Source organism: Neoarius graeffei, chromosome 10 (assembly GCF_027579695.1).
Source record: "Neoarius graeffei isolate fNeoGra1 chromosome 10, fNeoGra1.pri, whole genome shotgun sequence".
NCBI classification, from domain to species: Eukaryota; Metazoa; Chordata; class Actinopteri; order Siluriformes; family Ariidae; genus Neoarius; species Neoarius graeffei.
In genome coordinates this window covers 48,973,465-49,000,871 of record NC_083578.1, presented here as the reverse complement: position 1 = coordinate 49,000,871, position 27,407 = coordinate 48,973,465, and the positions used below count along the sequence as shown (strand labels likewise).

Genomic DNA, 27,407 nt, shown 5'->3' with positions numbered 1-27,407 from the left:
AAGTTTATCAACAAATGTGTGAGAAAATTATTGAAATGTTTAAAAACAATGTTCCTCAAAGAACAATATGAAAGTATTGGATTTTTCACCCTCTATGGTGCACAATATCATTAAATGATTCAAGGAATCTGGAGGAATTTCAGTGCATAAAGGGCAAGGGTGCAAGTCTAAGCTGAATACCCATGATCTCTGATCCCTGAGATGACACTGCATCAATAACAGTCATGAATCTATAGTTGATATAACCCCTTCAGACACAAGGAAAAATGCTATGGAACTTCATGCTATGGAACTTCATGTGTGCAGCTGTACACATTATTTCCGAAGGGGTTATCCACATGGGCTCTGGATTACTTTGGCAAATCTTTCTTAAGCACTGCAATAGAGATCTTGCAGTCACGTGACCGGAAAGTACACAGCCGCCATCTTGTCGGTAAAAAACACAGCTGAATACTGCTGCACTCATGTACAGAATGGATCAATTTCAACCGATGGACTACACAGCTCATTTTTCTAATGAACAGATAACTAGATATATGTCTAAAATAAACGATCTACAGATTAGTGACCCTTATGGCTTACCGGACGGAGTTTTCACGACCGTGTCAGTGGATATTGAACTGCCAGCGGAATACCCAGACGTGTATAATTACCTCATCAACTTTCACTCGCTGTTCAGTGGTGAAGCACTGCGTGCTTATAAATCTCTGGACAGTTATCTTTACAGAAATTCAGGATGTCAGCGACTCAGATGTGGGATCTTGTAAACAAGAATCCTCATTGGATGGGTAAGTCACTTAAATATTGAGTACAGCACTGACCAGCCGATTATAGAATAGAATAAGGTAATTCCAGCTGTAATTCCAAATCGTCCGTGTTGTATACCATGGATCTGGCGTTGGAGAGATAGAGGCTTAGCAGTGGAGGTTTGAGTAGCTGTTTTCTGAGCTTAGTCAACAGGCCGGCTCTGCAGCCTCGCTTTTGCTTCCGCTCCCGGCGCTGCCTCCTTCGCTTTGCTTCCGATAACAATCCACGGAGACCCCGCTGGTCTCGCTATCTCGTCCGGAATGTTGTGCATGCGATGGAAATCGCTACAAACCGTCATTTTCTGCTGGAAACCAATGTCCAGTAAGTCCATACGGTTGTAGTGGATATTGAAGTCCGGTACAGACGAACAACACGCAAAAATACACACAAAAAACATAAAAAACGTGCACAGGTAGGGAGAGCTTGTAGCCGCAGCCGTTGTAGTACAATTGTATATAGTAGGGTTTTCCAGAAGAAAAGGTAGAAGTAAAAGCAGAAGTAGAACCAGAAGTAGAAGGCGGAAATGGCGTTTGACCGACAAGATGGCGTCTGTCACAATCTGGATCGGCTGTGACGTCACATGCAAGTGCTCCATACAGAGTAACATCCACAAATGTCAGTTAAAACTTTACTGTGCAAAAAGGAAGCCTTATGTTAACTGTGTCCAGAATCACCGCTGACTTCTCTGGGCTCTGAGGCATCTGGGACCATCACACAGCAGGAAACATGTATTGTGCTAAGATCAATCAATAATGCAGGCCGTTTTTTGTAAGAAATGGACGCCATGTGCTCCAGACTAAAGATGAAAAGGACCATCCAGACTGTTACCAGCAACAAGTCCAAAAGCCAGGGTCTGTCATGGTATGGGATTGTGTCAATGCCCTTGGCAAAGGTAACTTACACTTCTGTTATGGCAGCATAAATGCAGAAAAGTACACTGAGATTTTGGAACAACATATGCTGCCTTCAAGACGACATCATTTCCAGGAATATTTCAACAAGACAATGCAATACCACATTCTACACACATTATAAAGGCATGGCTGTGGAAGAAGTGGGTGTCTGTCCCCAACAGAGAATGTGTGGAGAATTTTGAAATGAAAAGTATGATGATGATGATAACAACCCCGCACTGTTACACACCTTAAGGTCTGTTTGCAGGAAGAATGGGACAAAATAACACCTAAAACATGTATTGAAACATCACTTGGTGTCTTCAGTCCCTAAAAATGTTTTAAGTGTTATGAAAAGGAATGACAACATTACAAAGTGGTAAATGTTTTACCATCCCTACGATTTTTGAAATGTGATGCAACAATCAAAATTGAAATGTTTTTATTTAAAAAATAATTTAGGAGGTTAAATACCAAATAATTGTGCTGTTGTATTGTTTTGAGTGCAATATAGGTCAAAGTTTAGTTACAAATCATTGTTTTCAGTTTTAATTCAATTTCAATATACTTTTTCTGATTTAGGATTATAGTTGGGCTGAAAATTTCACTGAAACCTGACCAAATGCGTTCAATGATATTAGGTATTTTGTGTGCACCTCAGTGCTGATAGGAAACACATCTGCTGTCTCTATCACAGCTGATAAACGGTCGCTGAAAAAGCACTCAAAATGAGCCGCTAGACTGTATGCTGGATAATTACACTTTGCTGACAATTAATAATATCCCCCCTCTGCACTTTTTTAATAGTAGGCATATAATTATAGGCCTACTACTTTAAACATTGACCCTGCATTATGGTAGATAAATGTACAGTCCACAGTATGTTAGGTTAATTTCACTGCTATCATTTGCACATTAAAAAAATGTCCTACATTGTATTCTTTCATGACAAACAAGGGAAAGACCAAGCACAAGTTCTTTTCATTTACACAAATGATGGCTGTGTGTAAAAGCCCATAACAGCAGGCCCACTGCATCTCAAAAGAGAGCTGGTCTCGTGTGATGAACTGCAGCCATGAGGTTATTATAAACATGCAATTCCACTGTATATGATCACAAAGACTGTTTCACTCCCAACACTCAGCAGCAGTTAGAACTTTCATAAAGTTTAAATTTTAACTGACACCAGAGCATGCAGTGTTTATAGTGTTTCCAGCCAGAAACCGTGTCCATGTCACACATGGCACACAGCAGGCCTTGAGTGCAAAAATACGCCTTGTGCACACATCAGCTATGTCACTTCGTGTGCTCTTCTCAAAGGCTCATAATATAAAAATATTTACTTCCTTCCTACAATATTTGCTTCAAGTTAGGTTCATGTTTCTTTACAACTTTACCTGAAAATGTAACATTAAATAGCATTTTAATGCACACAAAATACACATTGGAGCACACACATCTTTTTTTATTTTTCAAGAATTATTATTATAGCATTTTTTCACAAATTGGTACTGTCATTTCACCGGTTTGTTTACATTCTAATCAGAAATTATTTTGTTGGATGTTTATGCATGATTTATGCATGCAACATTCTGTAGGAGTTTACACAGAATGTTTAAAAAATAAATACATTTAAAAAAATAAAATTAAATAAAATAAACTTATTGACAGTTCTGTGGGTGACTGTTCAGTTCCAATACATTGTCGATGAGAGTGGTCAGAGGAAAATGGTCAGAATTGTTTGAGCTGCCAGACAGGATACACTCACTCAAATAATCACTCAGTGCGTTTACATGCACATCCAAATCGAGCTACTGTCGGTAATCGAGCTAAGGGTCCCAGCAGGGGTGCCAGAGAAATCCAATCCTACATGCACACAAGGAAATCGAGCTATTGTGTGAGGTACATTGTGCACCCGAGCCACAGGTGGTGCTACACGCCCCATCGTGTTGGTACACGTCCGGTTGTCGTCATGAAGAAGAGCTATTCAAGAGTATAAACAAAGTCCAGTGTTGCCAGATTGGGCGGTTTTAAGTGCATTTTGGCAGATTTGAACATATTTTGGGCTGGAAAACGTCAGCAGTATCTGGCAACACTGAGCCAGTTCCGTGTTCACAAGTTCCGTGCTCAAGCTATTAGGCTTGCTCTAACAGACTGTATGGCTACAAACTGTCCTGTGCAGACCACTGTTTTGTAAGACAACTTATTTTGCACAATTGTATATTTTTCTAAAGTCCATTTTTTGCTTACAAAATTTTTTTTTTTTGCTTACAATTTAACTTATGTCTTAATAAACACAAAAAAGTTCAATTGTTTTGTTTTTATTGACATTCTTCAGATGTTGGACATATATATATACACACACACACAAATACAATGACTTGTTTATGTACACAATTCACAGCTATGCAACAGCTGTACAGATGTATTTGGTGATACAGTAAGTGAGCTAAATTTTAACAGTGCAAACAATGCCACAAAAAGAAAAGATTCATGCCGTTGTCATGATTCGTTGTCATGCCGACCGAGGCTGTCGTGTTTCCCGCTTGTGGTCTCGTCACTCGTCACTTCTGGAAGGGGCAGTGCTGAAGTAAGTAGCTCGACTACGTAGCTTGATAGGGTATACATGCACTAAGTAGCTCGGCTACAATTGCATAATCTAGGTCGTGTAGCTCGATTACGAGAAATCAAGTTCGGTTTGATTTCAGCCTAGCTAAGGTGTTTCCATGGCATTTCGAACTTCGATTTCAGTCGAGCAACGGCAGAAATTCGATTTTCTCTATGTGCATGTAAACACACTGACTCTTTACAACTGTGGTAAGCAAAAAAGCACGTTAGCGTGCACAAAACATCAGACCGTGAGGGGTGTGGGCTACAACAGCAGACATCAAGTTTCACTCCTGTCAGCCAAGAACAAGAATCTGAGGCTATCATTGGCACAGACTCATCAAAACTAGACAATTTAGTGTTTTGTTTGTTTTGTTTTACATACTTTGTTAGAGATTTTTTATGTTACGACTTTGCATGATTGAGTCAGTAGAAAAACCTTTTTAGGTTTCCAAACATTAGCTTTCCAGCAGAATATTAAATGTAACAGAAAAACACTAAACATTTTTCTGTATGCTGCATAAGAGACACTTTTCCAAAAAAAAAAAAAGTCAGGAAGGCATTAGACAGATTTGAGCTGTATATTGTCCATACATGTATTGGATTGCATTGTACTGTAAAAATGTAACTAAGAGCAAAAAAAATAAATAAATAAAAATAAAAAAAATTCAGTTTTACCCCCAGGCTCACCAAAATTGGAAGTTGAAGATTAGAAAAATGTCAGCTGGTCTTTTGTCTGGTCCCAGTGAACCTGTGCTCAGTGTAGCCTCAAATTAATGTTGTGCATTCTGTAATAATGATTCACTTAAACACAACTGGAGTAATGATTATGTATAAAACTTCTTTACACAACCACTACTGACACCTGTCTACCAGGTAACTCATGTCACTTTCCATTTAGCCTATTTGAGCAGACAGGATAGGATAGAATTAATTAATTAATACATTAATTCGAATAACCACTCTTTACAACTGTGTTGATCAGAAAAGCATCTCAGAATGCACAACAGGAAACTGTGGCTACACTGGACACAGGTTCACCAAAAGTGGACAGTTATTACTGGTTGCTTTTTGTAAACTATAGAAACTGTTGTGCATGGAAATCCCAGGACATCAGCAGTTTCTGAAATACTCAAACCAGCCTGTCTGGCAATAACATTCATGCCCTGATCAAAGTCACTGAAGGCACATTTTCCCCCATTCTGATATTTGATGTGAAGCTCGTTTATGGTCTAATAAATGGAAAAAATCATGTGAAAAAGGCATGAAGTAGTACAATACGGACAGAGGATTGTGGATAAGCCTGCAGGTCTCCCTCTGTCCAGTATGATAAGAGAGTCTGGCCTCTGATTCCTGCAGGGCCGTGGCCAGGTCACATGATCAGTTTCTCATCTACTGCACAAAAATCATAACGAGAGATTTATTGAGGAGAAATCCACCAAGACCTCATGAGACACACCAAGTAGGATCAATGTAGCACTTCAAACCTTTGTGGGCACTCTCCTCTTAGCCATTTTTAAAAAGATATTACACTCCCCAAAATTATAGAGAGGCAATCCAAAAGCATGATACTTCAATGATAATTGAATTATGTGCTAGATCTCATTTTTGCACAATATTTCTCTTCGTTTCATCTGTCTCATTTACCCTATACACGCACTATTTCATAACTGTTATTTAGAAATAAATTAAAATGTTCCAAAACAGCAACCATAGAAATTATAGAATATATTCAGAGATAATAATTTATTAACAGCTGTGCTTAAAATTAAACTGTGCTTCTGATTTCCAGTCTGGCTTCTCCTTCATCACCTTGTGTTCTCCGCAGTACTGAAATGGAACTAAAGCATAGTGACATTTATAATAAAAGCCGTTTGAAAACTTAGCTGCAGCCCTTTCTGAACTCTCTGCCGTCCTCTTTTACGTAGGTTTGAAGAGTCAGCCAAGAAAGCTTTTTTTGGTGATAATTTTGGAGTGCTGCAAAATTCCTTTCTTCCTTCAGCCTTTGGCTGTGAATAAAATGATTAGAATAATTTCCCCCTTCTCTGGTGCCCCCAATCCTCGTTTCCTCATCCCCTGTGTATTTTAGGGGGTTATCACTCCATGCAAGGGTGGCTCAAAGGCCGCTGGCAGCCTGTTTATTTTGCCTTTCCCAGTCAGGAACATGAGATAAGAGACGGGTGGTCTTTTCCAAACATTGACTGACAGACAGACAGACACAAAGAGAGAGAGAGAGAGAGAGAGAGAGAGAGAAAGGCCCAATTATCAAGATGCCCCACAAACACCCACTGACCACCACCAAGTATGGCTGTCATTCTCACTGATGAGAATTGGTGTGGCATCTCGGCTTATTGTCAAGATGTTCATCCTGTTTACTAGAATTTCACAAAGTAATTGGGCACCTCACAGCTCAGGTTACTGTCTGTGTGGAGTTGCACATGCTGTCCCCGTGTCCATGTGGAGTTCTAACTGCTTCTCCAATTTCTCCCACCTCACGAAAAATGCAAGATGGAAAACACTAGATTGCGCACAGGTGTGAATATCTATGTGTATGATACAGGCATCCCATCCAGGGGGTATTCCTTCCTCACTCCCAGTGCTCCCAGGACAGGCTTGGCATCTGCTATGACCCTCTCTAGGATAAAGTGGTTACTGAAGATGAATAAATGAACAAAAACTTGAGGCATAATATATTCAGATCATAAGCAAACCCCCAAAACTCAACTGTCAGGCTCGATTAGCCTTTTTAACATCAGGCCAGCACAGTGAGGATGAAGAGCCCTCCCTGAGAATTCACAGTTCGGCTTTGATTCTCATGGGAGAGCTCTTCATTTTGTTTGATCACTTTACAAGAACTAAAGCAGACTCAAATTAAGAACAGAGCTGGCAAAGATGAGAAAACAGAAAATATGTTATTGCTGTCACAAGCATGATGCTTTCAGAAAATACTCTCGGACTTTTGTTTTTGCTTTCCTTTTTATCTAAATGGATTTTTTTTTTGTCTTTCCCATCTGAGTATAATATCAGAATTCCAGAGGGAGTGTGTGAGATTGATGGGTAAGTGAAGTCAAGGCAGAGCCATTAAGATGAAGGGCCATCTAAAACATTCCGAAAGAACAAAGTGAAGGGTTTTTGGCTAAAGCTGCCTGTTCAAGATGCTTTCACAGACCGTGTGATAATCACTTCCAAATGCCGGAGGTATGTGTGGTAGAGCGAAGAGGGGGAGATGCTATATTAAATCTATATGTGTGCCAATGCAAAGCTACAGGGATCCAAGCTATGAAAGTCTATTCAAGGTGCTTCTCTTGCTTCCTCCCCCAACCTTTTTTTTTTTAATCCAACACCTATATGCATGTGATCCAACAGGATAGATGAGTCCTGGCAGTCACCGAGCAAAAGAAGAAAGTGTGTAGGCACCAAGGCCAGAGTTCAGACTGGGCGAGGAAAGCAGAAACCTCCTGCAGCTTAATGGAGATGGTCTTAGAACTTTGCCAGCTGCCTCTGCTCTGTCCATCCACACACCTCCTCCAGCATACATTACCCATGCATGACCTCTCCAGAACTCCTCTCTGAGGTGCCACTTAATCTCCTCTGCAAGATGCAAAGGAGCAAGCACACACTCAGGAAGCAAAATCAACATCCGTCCAACCTTTCATGCTCCATATCCATTACAAAAACCAAAGATGAAAGCACACATCAATAAATTCATTAATACAGTCATAAAGGCTTGCAACACTCAGAACAGACAAGATGGTGATTTATTTTCCCCAGCTTGCACAAAGGATCAAATTTCCCTGTTCTCCTGTACCGGTAAGAAAATGTCATAAGACCTACAGTACTGTGCAAAAGTCAGAGATACCCTCTTTTTTAGTTTAAAAAGTTATAGATTTTTATTTTATGACTGTTTTCAAGTCAGTACAAAAACCTTTTAGATTTCCAAACATTAGTTAACCAGCACAAAATTTAATTTTACAGAAAAATGTTTGTAGGTAAATAAAGAAAGCAGCACATTACATCATAAGAGACACTTTTCAGACAAAAAAAAAAATTAATGAAGGCTGCTGGGTTTTGTTGCAAAAATAAGCAGCAAGTGTGACAGTCAAACTCTCCAGAAGAACTGTGTCTGGTTCTGCAAGATAAACATACAGTTTCCTTATAAAACTGCACAAAATGTATCTTGGACTACTATTTTTTTTTTAAAGTAATGAGTCGTCCCACCAATTTTCTTTTCATTTATTACGACAGTATTTACTGTTACTGTTATTAGAAAGACCAGCTCTGTTGTCGGAAGAACCCCGAGACCGGAAGCTTTCTTTTTTTCTCCTCCACAAGCGGAGGCCATCTGATCTGCTTTAATATCAACAGATCTTCATTTAAGGTACGTGAATCTTTTCATCATGGCACACCTTCAGCCTGTTCAGTGTGCTGAGTGCAGGATGTTTAGTCATTCTTCCTCCGTCACTAGCGATAGCTCTATTAGCTTTACTTGTGATAAGTGCAGATTAGTTAGCTCTCTGACGGAGAAGATTTCAGTGCTAGAAGCGCGTGTCCAGGCTTTAGAGCAGGTTAGTGAGCGTGAGAACAGTGTAGTTTCTGTTAGGGAAAGTCTGGACGCCCTAGGTGGAGTTAGCAATCCCCCAACTCCGGCATTAGAGCCCTTACAGCGGGGCGAATGGGTGACGGCTCGGCGGCATAAGCATAGAGCCAAAGCTACCGCTGAGGCTCGCCCACGGGAGCACCACTCCTCTCCGCGTCACGTGTCGAACAGGTTTGCTCTCCTTAGTGATGCACCCACTGAGAAACCTGAAAGAGCTCTGGTTATAGGGGACTCTATCATACGGCACGTGAAATTAGCTCAGCCTTTAGGGGCACCAGCAGCTTTAGTCAGGTGTATACCGGGAGCCAGGGCGCCGGACATAGCAGGTAATCTTAGGGTCCTAGGCAAGCATAGGTTCTCAAAGATAGTTATCCATGCAGGAGCTAATGATATACGCCTTCGTCAGTCTGAGGTTACTAAGAGTAACTTTGTAGAGGTGTTTAAATTAGCGAAGGCGATGTCCGATGCTGTAGTATGCTCTGGCCCCATCCCAATGCGGCGTGGCGATGTAGCTTACAGCAGGTTATGGTCGCTGAACTGCTGGCTGTCCAGGTGGTGCTCTGAAAACAGTGTGGGCTTTATAGATAATTGGGCTAATTTTGAGGGCACTGCTGGCCTGTTAGGGCGGGACGGTATCCATCCCACTCGGGAAGGTGCTGCTCTCATTTCCTGCAGCATAGGTCATAGTCTCAGAACAGGCCTAGTTAATTTCTGACAATCCAGAGCCAAGGCCAGGGAGCAGACGAACAGGCTAAACCGACTGTCTGCTAGCTGCACAGAGTCGTCACTCAGGGCCCACTACATCGAGACTGTGTCTGTTCCCCGAGCTCAACAAAAAGGTAGAAATTTTCAGAGAGTTTGTTCCAGTAACCTAATCAATATAAAATTAGATCAGACTGACTGTACAGCTGCTGCCAGCACCTTTGATCTAAAGGTGGGGCTATTAAATATTAGATCTCTTACATCTAAAGCGCTAATGGTTAATGAACTCATTACTGATCAGGAGTTTAATGTACTGTGTTTAACAGAAACATGGATTAAGCCAAATGAATATATAGCATTAAATGAAGCGAGTCCTCCTGGATACAGTTATATACACCAGCCTCGTCTAACTGGCAGAGGAGGAGGCGTCGCGGTTATTTATAACGATTATCTAGGTGTAACACACAAACCTGGTTATAAATTTAATACATTTGAAGTTCTTCATACTCATATAATGTATGTAGCCTCAAAAAATAAGTCTACCCAGTTAATTCCATTGCTTATTATTTACAGGCCCCCGGGGCCATATTCTGAGTTTCTTTCTGAATTTGCAGATTTTATCTCAGATTTGGTTATTTCCTTAGACAAAGCTTTAGTTGTCGGAGATTTTAATATTCACTTTGATAACCCAGAAGACCCTTTAAAAACAGCGTTTGTGTCCATCTTAGATTCAGTCGGGATTAAGCAGAATGTCATAGGACCGACCCATAATGGTGGTCACACCCTTGATCTAATACTAACATTTAGATTAAACGTAGACAATATAGTCATACTTCCACAGTCTGAAGTTATCTCAGATCATTGTCTCATCTCATTCAAAATATGTCTGAGTAATAATATATGCACCTCACCACGCTACTGTATTAAACGTACTTTCACGTCAACTACTGCACAGAGCTTTATAAATGATCTCCCAGAGCTGTCAACTTTGATTGGGTCACTGTCAGCCCCTGCAGAACTCGATCAGGCAACTGAATGCTTAGAGTCAACATTCCGCCATACTTTAGATAATGTAGCTCCTCTAAAAAGGAAAATGGTCAGAGACAAAAAATTAGCACCCTGGTATAATGATGACACTCGCACATTAAAACAGACCACTCGAAAATTGGAACGTAAATGGCGTCAAACAAAATTGGTAGTGTTCAAATTGGCGTGGAAGGAGAGCTTCCTGAAGTATAAAAAAGCTCTTAGTGCTGCGAGATCAACATATCTCTCCTCCCTAATAGAAGATAACAAAAATAATCCTAGATTCCTATTTAATACTGTAGCAAAATTAACCAGGAATAAGTCCACTATAGACACATGCACACCTGCAGTATGTAGTAGCAACGACTTCATGAATTTTTTTAATGACAAAATTGAGAATATCCGACAAAAAATTCAAACTACTAATTTAAGGTTAGACAATGAAAGTGAACTTGTAGTTAACAATATAACTGTATCAGATCATCAGTTAGAATGTTTTACTCCCCTAAAAGAAACTGAATTACTCTCATTAATCTCTACATCAAAAGCCTCAACTTGCGTACTAGATCCCTTACCGACACATCTATTCAAACAGATAATGCCTGGAGTAATTGAACCGCTTCTAAAAATAATAAATTCTTCTCTTATGATTGGCTATGTACCCAAATCCTTTAAACTAGCAGTTATCAAACCCCTGATTAAAAAACCTGACCTTGATCCCTGTCAGCTGTCCAATTATCGGCCAATATCAAACCTCCCCTTTATCTCCAAGATCCTTGAAAAAGCTGTGGCACAGCAGTTATGCTCATATTTACATAGGAATAACATCCATGAAATGTATCAGTCAGGATTTAGACCTCATCATAGCACAGAGACAGCACTGGTTAAAGTAGTAAACGACCTACTGTTGGCGTCTGATCAGGGCTGTGTCTCGCTACTTGTGTTGCTTGACCTTAGTGCAGCATTTGATACCATTGATCATTCCATTCTTCTGGATAGACTAGAAAATGTTGTGGGAGTTAAGGGAATGGCCCTCTCCTGGCTCAGGTCTTATCTAACTGATCGTTATCAGTATGTCGATATAAATGGTGATATTTCTAGACGTACCGAGGTAAAGTTTGGTGTTCCACAAGGTTCTGTCTTGGGTCCACTGCTTTTTTCTCTATATATGTTACCTTTGGGCGATATTATTCGTAAACATTGTATTAGTTTCCACTGTTATGCTGATGACACACAGTTGTATGTCTCTGCAAAACCTGATGAGAGACACCAGCTTAATAGAATTGAGGAATGTGTTAAGGACATTAGACACTGGATGCTTATAAATTTCCTTCTGCTTAACTCTGACAAGACTGAAGTACTTGTGCTAGGACCACATAAAGCTAGAAGTAAGTTTTCTGATTACACAGTAACTCTGGATGACATTTCTGTTTCTTCACGTGCAGCAGTAAAAGACCTCGGAGTGATTATTGACCCCAGTCTTTCATTCGAAACTCACATTGATAACATCACCCGGATAGCTTTCTTTCATCTCAGAAATATTGCAAAGATAAGAAATTTAATGTCATTGCATGATGCAGAAAAACTAGTCCATGCTTTCGTTACCTCCAGGTTGGATTATTGTAATGCCTTACTGTCTGGATGTTCCAATAAGTGCATAAACAAGCTCCAGTTAGTTCAAAATGCCGCAGCAAGAGTCCTTACTAGAACTAGAAAATATGACCACATCACGCCTGTCTTATCCACACTGCATTGGCTCCCAATCAAATTTCGTATTGATTATAAAATACTACTATTGACCTTTAAAGCACTAAATGGTCTCGCACCACAGTACCTGAGTGAACTTCTGCTCCTCTATGACCCGCCACGCCTACTTAGATCAAAAGGTGCAGGCTATCTGCTGGTACCTCGTATAGTGAAGGCTACATCAGGGGGCAGAGCCTTTTCTTACAAAGCCCCACTGTTATGGAACAGCCTTCCAAGTAATGTTCGGGAATCAGACACAGTCTCAGCATTTAAGTCTAGGCTGAAAACATATCTGTTTAGTCAAGCCTTTTGTTAATGGTGTTTATGAGGTAAAGGAGTAGATCTGGAGGGTCCTCAGACATAGAGTGTTTTGGTAAACTGGGATGTATGGATGCTGTCAGTCCCCACTCGCTTGCTCACTCGAGTTTGTTGACGGTGCAGTGGCTGGCTGCTTTATGTCCCGGGGCTCCCTCATGCCTGTGTTACCTTCTGGCTCTCTCCTTTTAGTTATGCTGTCATAGTTAGTTGCCGGAGTCCCTGCTTGTACTCGGTGCAATATGTATACTGTTCCTACTTATTCAGGTGACATTGGGCATACCTAACCACCTGTGTTTTCTTTCTCTTCCCCCCCCCCCCCACCCCAAATCTGTCCCTCTGAGTTACATGGAGTCAACAGGAAATCTTTTGGTGGAGACGGTGGGGACCTCGACTGGCTATCGTAGCCTGCAGGGAATCGGCCGTCAGACATTCTGTCGCATGTCCCAGACCCGGTGAAATGTAACTGAATTGTCTTGGCCAGGCCTAAGGGTCCCATCTGCATCTCATCATTGCTGAGGAGTGTGCTCCCATCACCCAATCAAGCATTCAGCCAGAGCAGGTCATGATATATTTTTTACCATATTAACATGCCATTGTGCGTCATGCCTGATGTAAAGACTCTCGTCTCTGCGAGCCTACCACACAGATTTAATACTTGTCATTTTTAGGGCATACCTAACAACGTGTTTTCTTTCTCTCCCCCCCCATCTGTCCCTCTGAGTTACATGTTGATCCTGGGATTGAGATGCTGGCCTCTTCTGCCCCTCGGACCTGCTTGATCTATCCTGGTGCCCTGTGTCTGGTCGGAGTTTTATCGCCCCACTCCTGTGAAGGACGGCCCCATGAGGACAGTTGAGGGTTATACCTGTTAAAACTGTTAATATTATAGTCAGGCTGTCTGTTGTTGCCCAAATGAGGATGGGTTCCCTTTTGAGTCTGGTTCCTCTCGAGGTTTCTTCCTCATGTCGTCTGAGGGAGTTTTTCCTTGCCACCGTCGCCACAGGCTTGCTCATTGGGGATAGATTAGGGATAAAATTAGCTCATGTTTTAAGTCGTTCAAATTCTGTAAAGCTGCTTTGCGACAATGTTTATTGTTAAAAGCGCTGTACAAATAAACTTGATTTTGATTTTTTGATTTGTATAGTTTGGAGACAGTGGCACTGAAAAAAAGACAGGAGGCTGAACTGGAGGTAGCAAAGCTGAAGATGTTGAGATTTTCATTGAGAGTAACAAAGTTGGACAGGACTAGAAATGAGAATATTAGAGGGACAGCACATGCAGGATGACTTGGGGACAAAGTGAGAGAGGAGAGACTGAGATGGTTTGGACACGTACAGAGGAGAGATTCAGGGTATATTGGGAAAAGAATGCTGGAGATGGAGTTGCCAGGTAGAAGGAAAAGAGGAAGACCAAAGATGAGATTTATGAATGTGGTGAAGGAGGACATGAAGACAGTTGTTGTGACAGAAAAAGATATGGAGGACAGGAGGAGATGGAGGGACATTATCCGCTGTGGCAACTCCTAACGGGAACAGCTGAAAGATGATGATTTACTGCTATCACTGTTTACTTTATAGGATTTTTTTAAAATGTAGAAACATTTCCTTTCATTAATTTTGAAAGCATCTTTGCTCTACAGCATTTCTTTGCAAGACATTTGCACAGTACTATACACCAGAGAAGTGTTGGAAAATAACAGTGTTCCTCAGTGGACATACTTTCAACAGGCCGCTAAAGTAGAAAGTCCAGGAATTTACCCTTAACAGGAATAGTTTTAAGCGTTAACAATAAATCTAATATAGTAATTTTTACAATTAAAGTGATTTATATAGGTAGCGGTCTGAGTGAATGACGTTGACGTCCGTAACGTCATAACAGGAAGTCTATCAGTCTCATCACCATTTCCGCTATATTAAAACACAGAGCTAACTGCAACTTTGAGCTTCCATTTTGAACTAATTTATCACCATGCCATGTAGATGTGTTTTTGGCCAGTGCAGCAACATGACAGAAGCTGGATTTATGTTGCATTCATGGCCTAAGAATGTTCAAACTGCAAAGATTTGGATGCGTTTTGCGAGAAGTTCACGGGCACATAGGTGTATGAAGTGGTCTCTCCTCTGCTCTGCACATTTTCCTGAAGACTCATACGAAACCTCTGATCTGTTGAGGAGTGTTGGCTATAAGCCCGTATTGAAAGAAGGTGCAGTACCAACAATTAAAGAAAAAGAAAACTACAAGAAAAGGAAAGTATTTATTTATTTATTTTTAAAAGGAAAGTACAACCCCGATTCCAAAAAAGTTGGGATAAAGTACAAATTGTAAATAAAAACGGAATGCAATGATGTGGAAGTTTCAAAATTCCATATTTTATTCAGAATAGAACATAGATGACATATCAAATGTTTAAACTGAGAAAATGTGTCATTTAAAGAGAAAAATTAGGTGATTTTAAATTTCATGACAACAACACATCTCAAAAAAAGTCGGGACAAGGCAATGTTTACCACTGTGAGACATCCCCTTTTCTCTTTACAACAGTCTGTAAACGTCTGGGGACTGAGGAGACAAGTTACTCAAGTTTAGGGATAGGAATGTTAACCCATTCTTGTCTAATGCAGGATTCTAGTTGCTCAACTGTCTTAGGTCTTTTTTGTCGTATCTTCCGTTTTATGATGCGCCAAATGTTTTCTATGGGTGAAAGATCTGGACTGCAGGCTGGCCAGTTCAGTACCCGGACCCTTCTTCTACGCAGCCATGATCCTGTAATTGATGCAGTATGTGGTTTGGCATTGTCATGTTGGAAAATGCAAGGTCTTCCCTGAAAGAGACGTCGTCTGGATGGGAGCATATGTTGCTCTAGAACCTGGATATACCTTTCAGCATTGATGGTGTCTTTCCAGATGTGTAAGCTGCCCATGCCACATGCACTAATGCAACCCCATATCATCAGAGATGCAGGCTTCCGAACTGAGCACTGATAACGAACTTGGGTCGTACTTCTCCTCTTTAGTCCGAATGACACGGCGTCCCTGATTTCCATAAAGAACTTCAAATTTTGATTTGTCTGACCACAGAACAGTTTTCCACTTTGCCACAGTCCATTTTAAATGAGCCTTGGCCCAGAGAAGACGTCTGCGCTTCTGGATCATGTTTAGATATGGCTTCTTCTTTGAACTATAGAGTTTTAGCTGGCAACGGCGGATGGCACGGTGAATTGTGTTCACAGTTAATGTTCTCTGGAAATATTCCTGAGCCCATTTTGTGATTTCCAATACAGAAGCATGCCTGTATGTGATGCAGTGCCGTCTAAGGGCCTGAAGATCATGGGCACCCAGTATGGTTTTCCGGCCTTGACCCTTATGCACAGAGATTCTTCCAGATTCTCTGAATCTTTTGATGATATTATGCACTGTAGATGATATGTTCAAACTCTTTGCAATTTTACACTGTCGAACTCCTTTCTGATATTGCTCCACTATTTGTCGGCACAGAATTAGGGGAATTGGTGATCCTCCTCCCATCTTTACTTCTGAGAGCTGCTGCCACTCCAAGATGCTCTTTTTATACCCAGTCATGTTAATGACCTATTGCCAATTGACCTAATGAGTTGCAATTTGGTCCTCCAGCTGTTCCTTTTTTGTACCTTTAACTTTTCCAGCCTCTTATTGCCCCTGTCCCAACTTTTTTGAGATGTGTTGCTGTCATGAAATTTCAAATGAGCCAATATTTGGCATGAAATTTCAAAATGTCTCACTTTCGACATTCGATATGTTGTCTATGGTCTATTGTGAATACAATATCAGTTTTTGAGATTTGTAAATTATTGCATTCCGTTTTTATTTACAATTTGTACTTTGTCCCAACTTTTTTGGAACCGGGGTTGTAAGCTCAGTTGCACCAGTCCTCCTGGAGTGAGCTGAGGGTTGTTGCTAAAACCAGGGATGGAACAGGACAGGACATGTCGCTCAGGCAGTGACCTGCCTGCAGTTGTTGCTAAAACCGGTGACGTCCCGTTCCGTCCCAGGTTTTAGTAATTGCCTGAGCCCAGCAGTAATGGTGGACTACACAGTATGAAGAAAAGTGAATGAATGGAGCAGCCGTCTTATTTCTAAACTAGATATTGCTGCCATCTTGCCCTTACGTGGAAGAAGTGAATGAACGGAGAACTGAACGAACAACTGAAAGTCAGATTGTTTCAAAAACAATCTGCCTTCAAGAAGCGAGAGCACATATGGGTAAGCTCCGACTCTCATTTGGATTTAAATAAACAAAAAAACAACAACAAAAACAACACGTTGTTTACCTGCATTTAGATTAATACATGTAACTTGTATTGTGTGTTTAAGTTTCTGGTATAAGATTATTTAATTTGCTTCAGAATGTGATTGTCTCAGTTCATCTGATTATTTAATTAGCCTTTTACGTTTTATCAGTGAAAATGCATGCATGTACATGTATGTTGCCCAAGTTATAACACCTGTTTTGATGAGAGTCAACCCACAATCAATGAAGTCAAATCAGTCTTAGTTGAGCAAGTCAGTAACGGTATTTCTTACTTTCACCATAAATTTTTATTTATATGACTTTGGGCTATAGCTGTAAAAGGCTTCGGCCTTAAAACCGGTTCCTGCTGTGATGTCATGCACTCAGGGCTGGCTGGCTCAGCGGGGCAGCTCGAATGCCAACTTTGCGGTCGATTTTAACTCTCAAAAATATTTTTTTTTTTATTCCCATTTATGCAGCATACAAGAGTCAAGGATGGAGATGATATCCACTCAGAAATTTATTTTAAAATAAAGGCTCTGCGTCTCTCCTTTAAGGAACATCTCTCACTGTCAGTGTCTACAGCTGAGCTCTATATAACTGCTTGTCTGCTCAAATTAAAACTCTTTCACTCAAATCAGACCTGTACCACACTCAGGAAGCAGTACTTAATGGAAATTAAAGAGATAAATATAAGAAGTTAATAAAAAAGTAAGAGGCTGCTTTTCTGATGACTTTTCAAATGGTGAAGTGACAGCTCTGATTATAAAGGCAGGTAGATCCCAGGCCCGGAGAGTCATCAAAAATTCCATTCCTGAATGAGACTCATTTCTGTGGATGATGATGGATGAGACTGATGGCATATTTGAATGATCCTGGAGAGAGATAATGAAACAGCTGGAGAAGGGTGAAAGCTTATTTATGAGATCTGAGAACGGGTGAGATGGAAGATTTGCTCTCCAAACAGGTGCTGCAAAACAGCAAGAGCAGAGCTAGCAAGCAGATCCATATTACCTTGTGTGGCAACAATCAGCTCAAATAATCTGCTCACCTACACTCTCAGAAAATAAAAGTACATTATTGTACCTGTAAGGGTACAACAGCTCGTCACTGGGGCAGTACCCACTAAGGTACTTATTTGAACCCTTTAAATACTGCTAGGGAACATGTATGTACCCTTTTGGCTCTAAGAAGGCACACATAGTTACCCTGAGGTCCAATAATGAGCCCTTGGGGGTACATTAGTGTAGATTGTACCTTGGGGGACAGAAATGGGCTCCTACTGTACCCCTTTTTTAGACAGTGTAGAAGCCCATTTTCATAACCACTTGCATTGCTGTTAAAGCACATGATGTTGTTTTTGGACTTGCAGTCCCTTAAGTTAAAGAATATTTATTGCTCTTCGTATCGTTCACTTTGTTTTAAAGCAAGAACAAAAGCTAATAAAAAACTTGTATGCAAATGGTATATCACTTGCATACTTTTGCACACTTGCAAAAGTATATCACTGTGGGAGAAAAAAAATAAAATAAAATCTCCAAATCACATATTCCGCATACATTCTTCTTTTCCATCTTGCTCCTCCAGCTCATTCTCATACACCTTTTATTTTGTGTTGCTTCATAATACAAAATACACAGAGTGGGAAGAAAAAAAAAAAGAGTTAGTGCTGAGGTTAGGGAGGATGTGTGTGTGTGTGTGTGTGTGTGTGTGTGTGTGTGTGTGTGTGTGTGCGCGTGCGCGGGGGGGCTGGACTGTGATCTGCTGAATAAAGCAGGTCCCTCTGGTGGAGAGCAAGCTTATTTCCCATTCCGAGTTCTGGCACTAAATGAAATGGAAAAAAATCCGGAGAGAGAATGCGATGCAAGGTGGATGTGCGACCTCATTTCAATAATTGTTATGCTACATAAATGCTGCCACCAGGTGAATTGTATAATGTAATGATATTTTTAAAAACTCCCCATGAAAATGAGACACGGCAGTTTATTTGCACTGCTCGAGGCTGAGCTTTCGACTAAGTGTGGCTTAGGAAGGCGATGTGCACCACTTTTGGTTTAATTTCCATTTAGGGTATACAACTTTATATTATGAACAGCAATTTAAGGGATTTGTGAATAAACACATTGTAACAATAAGCTCAATGTTATTTCCATTAAGACTATAGCAATTAAGACTTTTTATTATTAATAAATGTGACTTTATTGGCCAGTTGACCTCCTACTACTTGTTTAATGTGTGTTATTAATTCTGGACTGCATGAGAGAGAAAAGAGCATGAGGAGCACACACATCTTATCATTCCCATTTATACAATTACAGCTCCAAGTTTGACGCGACCATGAGGGAGATATCTTCAACCACAGAATCTGCTCTCATTAGCATGGTAATGCGCAACCAGCAGGGTGTTCTCACAGCTTCTATGTTTTACGATTCACCTCATTACACTCTAATGAGATTTAAAAGTAAAGGAGAAAACTTCAACCAGAGTTTGAGTAATCTGAGGAAGGCTTTAGCTGTTGTGTGGGGCAGGACTCAGTTCTAACACTTGTATGATGGAGCTCTTCTGATTACTGACAAGTGTCTGTTGCTCCTTTCTGAAATGAGGAACAAATGCCGCTTTTCCACTACCAACACGGCTGAGTTGGGCTGAGCCGTGCTGAGTTGGGCTGAGTCGAGCTGAGTGGGGCTGTATTTCGACTACAACCATGCTGAACCATGCTGGCTGGAAGTGGGTGGACACATTGGGTGGAGTTAGCGAAAGTGGGTGGACGTCACGTGATGTCGTTAGGCGGCGCAAACAGTGACATCAGTGACCTTTTAAGCGGTAGTCTCATGACCCGGATAGTAAACAATAAACATGGAGGACATGGAGTCGTTAGTGTTGCTGGTCTTGGTGCTGTGGCTTGTTGTCACCGACAACGCCAACAGATACTGGCAAGAGCGTATAGATGAGGCGAGGCGCATAAGGCTTCAGAAGTTCTCGTAATTCTTAATTCTTCTTCTTCCGGGTTTACAGATCCCAGCGTGCTCGCGGGGCGTGTGTGGGCATGTGAGGACACTCCTCCTCACCAATCAGTGCACAGGGGAGTGTCTCCTCATGCCCCTAGCCCCACTCGGCTCGGTTTGGCTCGCTTCAGCCCCACTCCAAAACCGTGCGAGTTTTGGGTGCTGAGTAGGGCTGAAGCGAACTGAGTCGTGCTGCTCTGAGGTAGTCGAAACGCGAGCCGTGTCGGGCTGAAGTGAGCTGAAGTGAGCTGAAAAAGGGTAGTGGAAAAGGGCCATAAGTAGTGCACTAAATGCTTCTGAAAACCGACAGTCATATAAAATAAGCACTGTTTTTGAATCCCAACAGGAATGTGTGCTCCACAGTGTTGATTGTTGAAGATCTATGGGAATTAGCGTGACATCACTCACCCTGGTGAGGTGTATAACTCCCTGTGAAGTGACCGAGCAGCCCATGAAGCCCACAAACTGCAGCTCTGGACAGTGTTCTGCAAATGCCTGCACTGATCTGTCAGTCACCTGCAAACATGAAGAAGATAAGAGACATTAAGTGTTAAGTGTGGTCCAACACAAATGTATGCATTATTATTACTCCAGTAAAACAGTTTCTTATAAGTTTGCAATTTTTCCACTATGACATGCAAAAAAATAAATAAAATGAAGACAGTGCAACTGAGGACATAGATCTCCACATCAGATGTACAGTGAGCAAAGACAGAAAGGCTGTGATGTTGCACCCTGTCTAAAGCAACAGGGCATGAGCACCTGCCGAGGACGGGGGGCAAGATTAGGAGGAGATTATTAATCGCGAACTGGCTAAATAGTAATTAAATAAAGTAAGTAACAGTAATAAAATAAAATGTAAGTAAATAAAACAGTAATTGCAGTCATTTCTGTCATTACCAGCATTTCAATATTCATCCACTTGAGGGGGGTGTAACAAGCTGACTAGTTTCCTTGGCTACTTTTGCCTCAACTTGGCTCTGTGAAACATTTTCTGTCCTTATATAACTTATATAAAAAATGAATACCACTTACATTTAATAACAGTGGAGGACAATTTACGACAAGCTGTGTCTGGAATTAAACCACGAATCAACATGATGTGCTCTCAGAAAAAGACTCAACCATCACAATGAATAAAGTAAGTTGTAGGCTAAAGACCCTGTACACACGAAGTCATGCTGCTCTGACATTACCGCTAGGTCAAAATGTCAACACTGCCATTTTGGACATAAAACAAACTAGCACACATGCTCTTCTAATACTGTTAGGATAGCTGAAATTCACAATGACAATCGGTTGTTCAGCATTTGGATGTACGAATAATCAAGGGGGGGAAAATCCCCAGCTGTCATTTTATAGATTTCCCAAAGATCCTGAACACCAGAATAAACAACAGTAATAATAAGCTTAATTTATATAGCACCTTTCACAGACCCAAGGTTGCTTTACAGGAAGAAAAAAATGCTAAACTAAACAGAGGAGGAGGAAGAGAAGCATTCATGAAAAATAAAAGTTTTTAAATCAGATTTGAAAGTTGAGAAAGAAGAGCAGTCACGGAGAGACTGAAGGAGAGAATTCCAGAGCTTGGGGGCCATGGAACTGAAAGACCTGCCTCCCAAGGTGGATAATTCGGTGTGTGGGACAGTAAGTTAGTTGCAGGAAGAGGACCTGAGAAAACAAGAACGGAGATCATTCATGTATATCGGCTGTTAAATGTGTGGTATACGAGACTGGTAACAGTACATCGGAACCATCAGTGTACAGCAGAATTTGCAGCACACACTTCATATCTGGTTAATATTTAATCTGTCATATTAAATTACCAGTTTTTGTTGGAATAAAATCAGAAACCCAAAGTATACACATAGATCTATATGCTGACTTCCTGGAGAACTGAACATTTATGTGATAGCATATGCACAATATTAGAAGCATCATATTTGTCAGTATAGCATATGTAAGCTTGTTTATAAAACAATGTGAGAGCAGTACTTTAACACCACGTACTCAGTATGTAGTGTTAACACCTGATAGTTGACAATATCCAGGTTTTCAACTGCTGGTACTTCAGTTCATGTATCAGATAGGGAATTTGTTATCTCTACTAAACTATTTCCGTCGAAAGCCATACTAAAGTGCACTGTCATGCACATATTGATTGACATTTTTCATCCATTTTAGGAGTTAATTCATGGAAAACGAAACACGGATTTGCATCAGAAGTATTGTAGTCGCCATTTTGTTAATGTTAGTACATCCGATATAGTTGGCCAGTGGTTGCCATATTAGATGAGTCACATGACTGAATAAGCTATACATCCACATTTAAAAGTAAATGAATAAAAGGAGATGAAATGCATCTGTTTATATATGTAACATTAATTATACTGTTTGTGCATGTCAAGGATGTTATTCATATGTGCTGTCTGCTCAGTGGGTTTTGGGTTGGGAAGGGAGAGGGGGAGGAGCCACAAGTTCAAATGTAGATGCGAGGTGGGGGGGTGTTTTGGATTCATGTCGGAAAAAATGTTGAAAAGCACTGGTTTAGAACATAATGGACAAAGGCATGAGGTCAATTCCAAGTGCTGAGTGATAGACAGAGCTGAAAGCAGCAGGCAGTGTGGAACTCACCCCACCCCTTTCTCCATGCTATGTGTGTCACTGTCTGTAAATCTGAAATCAATCTGCACTGAGCCACAGAACCAGTGCTGTGTGGTGGAGATCCAAAACTAATGGGAGGAGAAAGAAAAGGGTGGGAGAAAATACGAGGGTGAGACAGCAGGGATGAGGTAGAGAACAGAAGTGAAGGCAGAGGAAGGAGAGGAGGAAAATATTAGCTGTGTTTGAACACCCTGGCCCCTCCGTCAGTACAGTCAAGATACACCCAGTGCTTTCAATTTCAGCAACACTGGCCTCAAACAAAAAGAGTAGCTGAGTGATTAATGTTAATGATGATGAGTGCTTTTAATCCATCAAGCCTTCAACACTGATCTAATTGACTTAAAACAAAGCACAAATGTTGACAGGCTTTTATAGATCCGAGAGCTCTTAATTGGCCAAATGTACAGAGGGCACAGAAATCAGATTTGTCAATTCAACACAAGAAATCACAATATACAGTCCTGTGAAAAAGTCTTAGACACATGTAAAGAAATGCTGTAGACCCAAAATGGCTTAAAAATAATAAAATGAAAAGTTTCAACATGGAAAAAAAAAAAAAAAAAATATATATATATATATATATATATATATATATATATATATATATATATATATATATATATATATATATATAAATAAACAGCAGTAAGCCATAATAAATTAAACAAAGTCAGTATTTGGTGTGAGACGACCCTTTGCCTTTATTAAAAAAAAAAAAGGTAGTCTCAGGTACAATGAGTGCAGTTTTATAAGGAAATGAGCTGTAGGTTTTACTGAGCATCTTGCAGAAGCAGCCACAGTTCTTCTGGACACTTTGAATGTCACACTTGCGTCTTAATTTTGCAGCAAAACCCTTCATTATGTTTTATGTAGCCTTCATTAGCTATGTTTTCTTTTTTAATCTGAAAAGTGGTCTCTTATGGAATATGCTGCTCAGATACAAACATTTTTTCTGTAACATTTAATTTTGTGCTGGAAAACGAACATTTGGAACTCTTAAATGTTTTTGTACTGACTCGATAATGTAGAAGTCATAAAATAGAAATCTATAACAAAAGTTTATATGAAACAAAATAGGGTGCCAAGACTTTTGCACAGTACCTGTATACTATACAACTACATAGTGAGGCCAGATAAATGTAATACAAGTATAAAGGTCTGTTGTGATTAATAATTGCAATTAATGATAGACATTTCATGGCAGCTTTCTGATTAGCCATATTCTGTTCTCCACCTGATTCTCACCAAGATCTCCATCACTCAGTCTCAAACAAAGACCAGCAAATAAAACTAGACCGGACAATTCCCCGGGGGAAATTGTGAGAGGATGCAGTGCGCGAAGCAATCCGGTCACGCATGTTCGCTGGCCGTAAATGTGTGACCTGCTATGAAGCTGTGTGACCTGCATTGTGTGACCTGCATTGTGAAGCTACAATGCCATGATTTGTGTGTGTGCTTGAGACAGCAGCCCCCCCCCCCCGCTCCCTTACTGGCCCCAGTCGGCATGGCGACGGGCCTGAACAGGAGAGTTAAGACACACACACAAGATTTTGTCAGGTGTCTGCTTTTTTTTGCTAAGGAGCAGGCCTCGAACAACGACAAATAACGCGACAACGAAAGCAGCTATTCACAAAATTCTTTCACAGTGAGCGCTAGAAGGGTCTCCTGAATACGCTGATGTAAATTTTTGTCTGTAGTGTTAAAAATGAGGACACTAGAGCAAGTTAAAAATGAGTGACTTTTCTGTCACGTTTATAATGGGTGTCAATGAGCTAAGACACACAAGGTCTTGAGTTTTCTGCTGTTTTTTACTAAGGAGCAGGCCTCGAACAATGACAAATATCTCGACAACGAAAGCAGCTATTCACAAAATTATTTCACAGTGAGCGCTAGAAGGGTCTCCTGAATAAACTGATGTAATTTTGTGTCTGTAGTGTTAAACATGAGGACACTAGAGCGAGTTAAAAATAAGTGACTTTTCTGTCATGTTTATAGTCTTGAGTTTTCTGCTGTTTTTTTACTAAGGAGCAGGCCTCGAACAACGACAAATAACTCGACAACGAAAGCAGCTATTCACAAAATTCTTTCACAGTGAGCGCTAGAAGGGTCTCCTGAATAAACTGATCTAATTTTTTTGTCTGTAGTGTTAAAAATGAGGACACTAGAGCGAGTTAAAAATGAGTGACTTTTCTGTCACGTTTATAATGGGTGTCAATGAGCTAAGACACACAAGGTCTTGAGTTTTCTGCTGTTTTTTACTAAGAAGCAGGCCTCGAACAATGACAAATATCTCGACAACGAAAGCAGCTATTCACAAAATTCTTTCACAGTGAGCGCTAGAAGGGTCTCCTGAATAAACTGATGTAATTTTTTGTCTGTAGTGTTAAAAATGAGGACACTAGAGCGAGTTAAAAATGAGTGACTTTTCTGTCACGTTTATAGTCTTGAGTTTTCTGCTGTTTTTTACTAAGGAGCAGGCCTCGAACAATGACAAATAACTCGACAACGAAAGCAGCTATTCACAAAATTCTTTCACAGTGAGCGCTAGAAGGGTCTCCTGAATAAACTGATGTAATTTTTTTGTCTGTAGTCTTAAAAATGAGGACACTAGAGCAAGTTAAAAATGAGTGACTTTTCTGTCACGTTTATAATGGGTGTCAATGAGGCCTCTCGGCTGCCCTCTTCTCAGTTTGAGGCTTCTCATTCAAAAACTGTAAATCCTATCGTTTAGGTAGACACATTGTGTGAATCAGGACAAGTTTTACTACTACTTTTGAGAAAATCATGTCTGTAGAGTGAAATTTGTGGCTGAAAACACAGTTTAAGCGAGAAAGTTTGAGCTTTTTTTTCAAGCTCTCTCCACTCTAAGTTAACGAGCTTCACTGGTGTGTAACGCAATAGACACCCATTCAAAAGCCGGATTTTCTCCCGGAACCCACATGGCGTTTGAGCCGGGACTGATCCGAAAGTGTAGAACCTAGCAGAAAAGTTGAATGCCAGATCCACAGAGGAGAAGTTTTCCTACGTTTCAGAGTTTGAATCACGTCTCTAGGTGAAAGCATGCCAGAGCAGCGGACGTTTGAAAAACGTTGAAAAAGTGCTTTTTTTTTCAATTAATTCCATAGAAATGAATGGGGTTTTTTTTGACGTAGTCGCGAAAAAATCGTATTCTGTAGAGAAAAGTAATAGCATAGCGAGTCCGATCGAGCCGCACGTTTTGATATATTGTTTGTCTGTGTGCGACGTACGGTTATTGAGTTATTCGAAATCAAAATTTGCGTAGGAATAAGAAGAAGAAGAAATACGTAGAAGAACAATAGTTGCAGTTCCCCTAGGGGCTCCCCTAGGGGAGCCCATAGGTTGCTGTGCTGCAGCACTGCATCCTAAAAAGCACTTGCCTTTTTTCCTCTTTTTAAAAATTATTCGTCTTTTGAACACACAAAAAGAATGTGTAGAAAGCCCAAAACAGAATTTTCAAATAGAATTAAAAAAAAAAATTTCAAATAGAAAAACAAAAAAGGAAAGCAAACATCACAGCACATAAAAATGTTTTTCTTCTTCAGCTTGTTTTCATTTGTCCAGCAGACTGAGGTAGAAAGGAGACATATGCACAATATAAAGGTATCAGTATTCGCTCAAATAAGAGAGGGGGTTAACTTGACTGCTAATTTGACCTTGCTTTAAAAAAGTAGTAGTAGTAGTAGACTAGAGAAACTCCTCAGATTGTTTATTAAGGAAATGTCTCCATTAATAAGAAAGTCTGAAGAGGAAACATCTCTGATTAGTTATGAGCACAGCAGATTTATTAAATATTCATCATTTATCTATCTGCGTTTAAAATGTGACTCCTGTTAAAAATACTACAAATCAAAATAAAAAGAAGACATACTGGTAGGTTGTGGGGGTATAAAGTCGAGAGGTTGTCATGCTCAGCATGACATCAGTCCAGTTTACACTTTCTGTATGTATGATTTTTATACAGGTTCTCACTTCACCAGCTTCACAAGCAGCTAGAAATGTACATGAAGCCATAACCTGTGAAATAAAGAAGCAGTTCAAAACTACAGGGCTCAACATTAACGGTAGTCCAGGACAACCAAATGTTTCGTCCGGAAAAGTCAAATCTGCATCTGCCTGTCCGATGGGACAAGTTGAATTTGTTGAAAATCACCATTTCTAATAGTAATTATTCAAGTGTTACATCAATAAAGTTCCAACAAAACTAGTTCCATCCCCTCAGTGATCTGGCCATGTTATTGTTTACGAAATTCCGGGGAAGCCAAGTAGAACAGGTGCATGTGTAAAAATAACCATGTTGTAATATCCAATTATAGATGATTAGACTCTGAATTCATCAAAATCAGAGAAATAGTGATCAACTACCTCAATAAAATAAATACCTATGGTGAATCTTCATTTCTTGTGTGGTAGACATTAACCATCACAAATGTCGTAAAATATTTTGCAGGAATTTTACAACAGTGCTGAACTCACTCACAGTTTGTTTTCATTCACAACATGATTCTGTCCCCCTTATCATGTCCAACTAGTTTTATTTTGGTTTCATTTCTTTAAATTAATTTATATTTCACATTTAACTGGACTAATCAAGATTTAACTTTATTTCCTCCAGAAGCTTTGAATTTGTGTGAGTCTAACTCTTAAAACTACAAATCAGGTCATGGGTTGCAACAACACATGCACCATCATGGGACACTGGATAGTTTTTTTGTTTATTATTACAGTTAGAGTTTCATTGAAAAATTATAAATCATT

At 40.2% G+C, this 27,407-nt stretch overlaps 1 protein-coding gene across 3 annotated transcripts in view; it reads right to left on the bottom strand.

The window, feature by feature from the left end:
* fbxl17 (F-box and leucine-rich repeat protein 17) overlaps positions 1-27,407 on the bottom strand; it is an 898,173-nt gene that overhangs the window by 660,956 nt on the left and 209,810 nt on the right. For all 3 annotated transcript variants that reach the window (XM_060931858.1, XM_060931857.1, XM_060931855.1), the window contains exon 6: positions 20,376-20,483. In XM_060931858.1, coding sequence (XP_060787841.1) covers positions 20,376-20,483 — 108 coding nt within the window. The remainder of the gene's footprint in view (positions 1-20,375; positions 20,484-27,407) is intronic.